This window comes from Macrobrachium rosenbergii, chromosome 11 (genome assembly GCF_040412425.1).
Source record: "Macrobrachium rosenbergii isolate ZJJX-2024 chromosome 11, ASM4041242v1, whole genome shotgun sequence".
Lineage (NCBI taxonomy): Eukaryota > Metazoa > Arthropoda > Malacostraca > Decapoda > Palaemonidae > Macrobrachium > Macrobrachium rosenbergii.
Genome location: NC_089751.1, coordinates 25,072,093 through 25,080,143, shown reverse-complemented (window position 1 = coordinate 25,080,143; position 8,051 = coordinate 25,072,093). Strand labels below are relative to the sequence as shown.

Below are 8,051 nucleotides of genomic sequence, written 5' to 3'. Positions count from 1 at the left end.
GAGACATCCACAAATAATTCTGACACATCTCCGAATAGGCTAATTCTCGTCTGACACACCGCCACTTCATGAACAATCCACATAACCCTCCCTGCTCCTGAATGCTCTTGAGTGTAAAGTAATGATAGCAATTAATCAGATGTGGTGTAAATGTCCAAAGTATAATCAGCAGCGATTATCAGGGTTTGGAAATAAATCCACCAGTGAAACATTGGCAGTTAATTCAGTTATAAACTTTTTGAAAATTTGTAAAATTGATTAAGTCTAAAAAGAATATATATATATATATATATATATATATTCACGTATTTTCATTCCTCCATTGTAGCCAGCCAGGAAATATTTCGAATTTGTGAATAATAACACTTCTCATTTGACTGGTAGGCCCGATGCCTTGTGGGGAAGGTAGGTCAATGCTTATTTTGAACTAAGACAGCATTCCCCGCTTCACGTAAGTGGAAGTGAGGACAATAGAACCCCTTTGCCGCCGCCCCCCCCCCATCACATGTCCCGCAGATGAACCCATCTATGAGTGATATAGGCAAATCCAGGCTGTGAGGTAGCTAGGAACTTAACCTCTAAGTACTTAACCATAAGACCTATTTTTCTCCACCCTCTTTGCTGGCGGTGTGACTATGCAGATCGGCCAAGGCCTACGATCCAAATGAAAACAACTTGGAGGAGCGCGGCCTGGACTCTCACACCCATGCACTCCGTGCCAAACCAGCAACGTGTACGGTTGGTCACCTTTCCATCTCTCCCACTGGTGACGACTAATTGAGTTGATCGGCTGAGCCCCTACATGTTAAGCGCAAAACATCTACAGGCATCAGGTATGTCGACTGCAATTAGGGATAATTAAATTAAGTAATTCAAGTGATCAAGTCATCCACAGTGCATAATTTTCATGTGAGAGAAATTCTTTGTACTAGATCGCTAATCCTGGCTTTTTCCTAGGAGTTCTGCCATTCTCTGCTCAGTCGTACCACCTCCTTGTGAATCAATTCCTTAAAGTACTGCCATATCAATACCACAAGGAGTCCCTGATCGCCGCAGTCCAGAGCATTAATTTGTTCCCTTTCGTTGCATACAAGATTCCCAATTTATTCAAGACGAAGTCACCTCGTCAGATACAGAGATTTGCTACACTTACCAATTGATTTTCCCCGTTATCTGTTCTTAATTGCTGTATCATCAGGCTTTCAGATTACCTTCTTGATTATTCTGTTGTAAATAAATTCAGTTACTGTAACTAAGATACTCATTCTACATGGGGACCTTTCAATCCCTGATTAACTAATGGTAAAGTCAAGGTAAGTTCTTCAATTGTCCTTTTCCCTTGGTTACAGCTTAGTGTTCTCTTTTGGACCCTCTTGCAGTAAAAATTCAGAAAACCCGCCTTGCAGTCTTCCAAAGAGACCCAATCTGTAATAGTGGCGACTGTGCTGAGAATCTAGTCAGAGTAGCTAAATTAGCCTAGCTATTTGCTAAAAGACTAGGAACGAACGAACCAGGAATCAATCATTCGTTTAACTAAATGAATTTCATTATTTCACAAAGGCATCGAGGCGACTAGAGTGTTGAGTATTAAGGTAAAAAGTTATCGTCATTAAGTCTTGTAACATTAAGGATACGTAGGGAAAAATAGCAAAGTGATATTAAATTTTTTTTGAGGAAGAGAACCGCAACAAGTTAGATTTCCTCATCCTTAGGCGAATGCGCATAGGTTCTTAAATTAGCGAGACGGGCTCGTTGATCGTGATTGTTACTCAGTGCAAAACTTCCCATTTGTAGGGAGCAGCTGTGTTTTGTTGCCAGATGAATGAGCATAGGAGTTAGGAATTGTTTACTAGGGAATTATCGCATGTGTTAGCCGTGAACAGTTAGCTAGGAGTTTTACTCAAGAACAGTTACGGCAGAGAAAGTGTACAATTTCTCTTGTCTGTGATATACATCTCGAAATTACGAATAGCTAAAACACGTGTAGCAATTTCTGGCATCACAACGCTGACGGGAGCAAGTAGACGCACTGTGCAGTTGGCGCCTGCGCGAATCATTCCCACTGTTGTAACAATGAAAACATCCCAAGTGTAGTTATTTAACAAAACTCACATCTGATATTAAGTAACATAAAGGCATTGCTGATGTTTAAAGTTAAAAATTCATTTTGCATTCGAAGCCCGCCTTCAACCAAGAAAGTAGAATTTTTTTTTTTTTAGTTTTCCCTCCAACACTTCCCCATTTTCTGTTCACGCGCGACAAAGCGAGTGAGTGAGCAAACAGCTGTTTTCCACCCACACGACTCTATCCCAAATCTTTCGTTCACACTTTTCAACTTAAAGTAAACCGTCACGAAGACTTAAATATCTTTGAAATAATCTGCAATCGTACCATTATTACTTGTAATGGCAAGAGCGAATCAATAAAATTATGTAAATCACAAAAGTTCATTTTAGAAAGAGAAAAAGAAAACATAACGTGACGTAATTGTGCAAACATAATTCATTTATCTTAAGCAAAAGGTAAAGTAACGTAAATCCTAAACGCCTAGCGTTCCATTACACTACGCTCTCAGAGAGAGAGAGAGAGAATTTTTTTCTTTTCATCATAACAAGGGGATACTAACTTTAAGCAATGAGTATTGGAAATTAAACCTATGAGTCATAAAGCCAAATGCAACAAGAATTTTCTTTTCTTTAATTTTATCCAACCTTTGATCTTTTAAGATCCCAATCCATTATTCCTTACTCATTTACACATAGCGCGCATTTATATATGCACCCGCGTTCATTGAATTACCTTCTCGGTCTCCTTTCCTTTTCCGTTAAGTGCTCAGCCGCGGAGTGAATTCTCGTACGTCATAGGGCATACTTACTGTTATTTTATAACATTTATCAACTGCCGTGCACGAGTGGAAACTTATTATCCAAGCCTTGGGTATGCTGCAAGCACCAAATCGCATATTGCATGCAAACCCCATAAATTCCCTTTCCTCGTGTCAGGGAGAAGGCTTCCTTTCCTCATGTCAGGAAGCAACCACTAGCTCTTAGGACTTGCCACCCACGAGTGCGCACCCAAGGGTTTCCGTTTCCATAGTGTCCCTATTTTGAGGCACTGCCAATCAATTAAAACTACTAAAGCACTTACCTTTCTTCCTTCCCTCTTACTCCCCACTTACTTCTGCCGGAGTCTCTCCTTTTGCTCTTACTCCTTACTTACCTTCTGCCTCAGGCAGAGTGCCACTCCTTCAGTGCCATTTAATTGCACTGACTGTTTAGTATTACCCCCCAGAGCGCACTGGCACCACAATGCCACCAAATCAAATTAATTGCTCATAACAGTGTATCCACCCATAAGGATCGTAGCGCCTTCAGGAACACTCCCATTTCCTAAGTGTTTCCACCCATAAGAATCAGACGTCCTTCAGGATCGCTCCATCAGTGCGACCTTCGCACGGCACACTCACCCACAGTGCCACCTTATTGACGAAGGTGCCACCACCACTGAAGTGCTACCAGATTATGGGACACTTCCCCATCGTCTCAACCCATTCCCCTGATCAACCTCATGAACATGTGCAAGGAGGCAGGGTTCACCGGACCGGATCTCATCCAGTGGATAAAAGAACAGCTGGATGAAATACTCCAGATGGAACAAGAAGAATGAGAAGATCAGAGGAGGTATGAAGAGGCCAAGAAAGCAAGAGAATTAGCCCTCAAGGACAGGGAGCTCAAGCTGGAGAGAGCCAAGAAAGAAAGTGCCGAAGCTATAGCAGCCCAACAAGCCTCCACCCCCATACCTGCTGCACCAAATGCTCCGCTCTCAAGCATTAATTCTCTAGTCCCCAAGTGGACTGAGGAAGAGCCGGAAGCATGGCTAGAAGAGTTCGAGGCACTCTTCAATAATTTCAACACCACTGAGGCCGACAGGGCCATAGTGCTGACCAAACACCTGGAAGGAAAAGCAAAGGCAGCCCTCTGCTCGTGGGCGCAGTCAAAGAGGCGACATGGCTGAAGTCCATAGGGTCATCGCCAAGGCCTATGAGATAACCTCGGAGAAATGGAGACAACGGTTCCGAGGTCTTGCCAAGGAAGTTGGCTGGTCCTGAATGGAATGGGCCTGTCACTTGAGTCCCATTCCGGTACCCGCTGGTTCGACTCCCTGCCGTGCAATACTCTCGAGGATCTATTCAACTGGCCCATGCTGGAGGATCTTTTCCAATGTGTGCCTGTGCCCCTTGCTGTACATCTCAGCGATGAGCAGCCCACTACACTTATGGAAGCCTGCCGCTTGGCTGACACCTGGGAAACTGTTAACCAATCCCACAGCACGTCTCAACACCGCATAGTGCCACCCGGGTACCTCTCAGGCTCAACTCATCCAAAGAACGGCCTGCCTAGCAAACCCACTTGCACCAACTGTGAGAATTTCGGCCATGCTGAAGCTGATTGCCGCTACAAATTGGGCAACAACAGTGGCAACAACCATAGGCAGTCTACCAACAACCACCAAAACTCCTCTTCTACATCTGCTCAACCTCCTCCACAGACTGTCACCGCAGGACGATCAGCCTGTTCCAGGGGACCCTGCCGAGACTGTGGAGTTCCAGGGCACTCTTCTTCCGGATATTATGCCTGCTCAAAACATGTGCCCTATCCCAGGCACGTGAACCTGACTAGTGCCACATCCTCCATGGCTGTGCTGCCAGAGAGGTCTCACCCTGAGCGGGTCTGGACACAGTCTGTCTCAGTGGCCCTTCTGGATGGTTCTAGCCTACCAGTGAGCCTGCCAGCCACAGTGGACACTGGCTCAGATATTAGCCTGATGGATCGGACCCAAGTGCCAACCAGTGCCACTGTGGATGAGAAGACCAGGTGGACGATGACTTGGGTAGAAGACCACTCCAAAACCATTCCAACAGTCGAACTCAGGGTAACCGCCCCTTGGGGCACCCAATCTCATCGCCTTGCATGGTGAACCGCATCTGGCATGGAGTGGAGTTCCTGCTAAGACATTCTCTGGGGATATCCGTCTCCCATTCCACTCTGTTGCCTATCTACCTCCACCAAGGAGGCCACTCCAACCCAACCTGACCGGGACACAGCCACTGTGACAGCTGTGCCACCGTTATCCCACCCTTCCGTGCACCAAAGTGTGCAACAGAGAGAACATTATCTAAACCACTCCAGGCCCAGTCCTCAGTCTGCATGACAGGATGGCCACCAAAAATCTCCTCCCTCACTGTGAAGGGACACCACCTGGTACTGCTACAGGATCTGCAACGTAAGAGGGCACTCCAAAAACTGAGCAAGGTGCCCCAGCAAGCTAGCCACAGCGGATACCACCACCACAAGAAGTCTAAGAGAGACTGCCCTCCACCCAAGACAGGAATCTCTGTCTCCCACTCCTTCAGGTACTCCGAGGGGTCTTGCACTCCCGGGTCCCTCGTCAGCCACGCCTGACTCAATCCTCTGCCAGTGCCACTCGAGAGCACTGGGCAGTGCCAAGCTCCGCCTATCCCAGACGGAACCTCTACACTAACCTCAATTCCCATGCCTGGCTCTGAGTTAGTGCCAGTGCCAGATCCAAACCATGACCTGGATCCCCCTACGGGAGAGCTGCCAAATCTCACTGAATTAGTCATTGCCCATTGTGAGCCTCCGACCCCTGATTTTTCTTCTTCCCAATCTCTTACCACTACCAAGGATGACCCTCTGGCGAACCTGGATGTTACACCTTCTCTGGTAGACCCAGAACTGTCCGGCCGGGACGAAGACGCTGGCTCTACCCTTACGACAGTTGTCACAGTAACTGAAGTAGGGAACCAGCCTGTAGCTACTAGGGCTACCCCTGAACCTGCTCTTGACGGCACTTATGGCTTTTCCCAAGAGTCGGTGCCCTCGTCACCACCTAGGAATGGCATAGCCAGACCTTGGAGGCCCTCGAAGAAGAAGAAGAAGGGGCAGAAGAGATCCCATTAACTAACCAGAGCCACCAGCTCTCCTTGGCACTCGTGTCCCATTGGCACAGTGTTGCTTCCATCTCAGAGTGATCCTGGCATCTACCCAGAGAAGGTAGCCTGCGTGATCTCTGTCCAAGTAGATTAACTACTAACACCCTAGGCATTTTTATTACTAACCCTGTATCATCCAAAACTATCCAGTACTCAAGCTGGTACACCCCCTGGTCACTTACCATACCTAACCCTTCGGGTTGCTCATGTTCAATTTTATTGCTTGTGTTATTCGTAAAGCATTACGTAATCCAATATTAAGTGCGTTTAGTTAGGTCCGTGTCATTTAGTTAGTGCCAGAGCCATAGGATAGTAGGCTATGTCAAAGATTTACCATGTGCCCATTTCCTAGGAGCCGAGTCCCACTTTTAGCAGTTAGGTAGGTCCATTTAGCTATTGCAGCACAATTCTTGTAGGGACAGTAGCTGACTAGTTGGGACAAATAGCTTACTTAGCCAAGACCTTCACGCCCAAAAGGGTGTGAATGCCTTTTCAAAGGGGGGACCTTTCACGTATTTTCATTCCTCCCTTGTAGCCAGCCAGGAAATATTTCGAATTTGTGAATAATAACACTTCTCATTTGACTGGTAGGCCCGATGCCTTGTGGGGAAGGTAGGTCAATGCTTATTTTGAACTAAGAAAGCATTCCCCACTTCACCTGAGTGGAAGCAAGGACAATAGAACCCCTTTTGACCCCCCCCCCTCCGATCACGTGTCCCGCAGATGAACCCATCTACAAGTGATAGAGGCAAATCCAGGCTGTGAGGTAGCTAGGAACTTAACCTCTAAGTACTTAACCATAAGACCTATTTTTCTCCACCCTCTTTGCTGGCTGTGTGACTTTTTGCAGATCGACCGAGGCTACGATCTGAATGAAAACAACTTAGAGGAGTGCGGCCTGGGCTCTCACACCCACGCACTCCATGCGAAACCACGTACGGTCGGGCGCCTTTCCACCTCTCCCACTGGTGACGACTAATCAAGTTGGTCGGCTGAGCCCCTAAATGTTAAGCGCAAAACATCTACAGGCATCAGGTGCGTCGACCGCAATTAATCAATAAGTCAGCTTCTTTCTCTCCATGAAATTCTTTTTCCATTTCTCCAAATTTCAATTTTCATTCTTCTAAAACAAAGCCCCTTTGTTAAGCCAACCTACGAACCAATCAGCCCGTGATTTGCCCCCATGACTTGCGTTGAGACCCATCTAATTCAATTCAGTGATCAGCATTAGATTATTCCCTCCATAGTATTAACTAAGGGCTAATTAAATTAAGTAATTCAAGTGATCAAGTCCTCCATAGTGCATAATTTTCACGTGAGAGAAATTCTTTGCACTAGATCGCTAATCCTGGCTTTTTTCCAGGAGTTCTGCCACACACTGCTCAGTTGAACCACCGCCTTGTGAATCAAACCCTTAAAGTACTGCCTTATCAATACTGTAAGGAGTCCCTGATCGCCGCAGTCCGGAGCATTAATTTGTTCCCTTTCGTTGCATACAAGATAGCCAATTCATTCAAGACGAAGTCACCTCGTCAGATACAGAGATTTGCTACGCTTACATTGATTTTCCCCATTATCTGTTCTTAATTGCTGTATCATCAGGCTTTCAGATTACCTTCTTGATTATTCTTTTGTAAATAAATTCAGTTAACGTAACTAGATACTCATTCCACATGGGGACCTTTCAATCCCTGATTAACTAATGGTAAAGTCAAGGTAAGTTCTTCAATTGTCCTTTCCCCTTGGTTACAGCTTTGTGTTCTCTTTTGACCCCTCTTGCGGTAAAAATTCAGAAAAACCCCCTTGCAGTCTTCCAAAGAGACCCAATCTGTAATAAATAATATATATATATATATATATATATATATATATATATATATATATATATATATATATATATATGTATGTATGTATGTATAAAGTAAAAACATCCTTTGGGCCAGCCCTGTGAGAGATGATAGTCGTCTTAGTGGTCTGGTAAATGTATTCTAATAATAATAATAATAATAATAATAATAATAATAATAATAATAACGAG

The 8,051-nt window shown here is 45.2% G+C and overlaps 1 protein-coding gene across 1 annotated transcript; it reads left to right on the top strand.

Moving 5' to 3' along the window:
- Positions 1-422: 422 nt before the first annotated feature.
- LOC136843251 (uncharacterized) lies at positions 423-7,806 on the top strand. The gene is made up of 2 exons (XM_067111371.1): positions 423-7,048; positions 7,377-7,806. Exon 1 carries the CDS (start codon positions 4,060-4,062, stop codon positions 4,975-4,977), a length of 918 nt encoding a protein of 305 aa, XP_066967472.1. The 5' UTR covers positions 423-4,059; the 3' UTR covers positions 4,978-7,048; positions 7,377-7,806.
- The last annotated feature ends 245 nt before the right edge of the window (positions 7,807-8,051 follow it).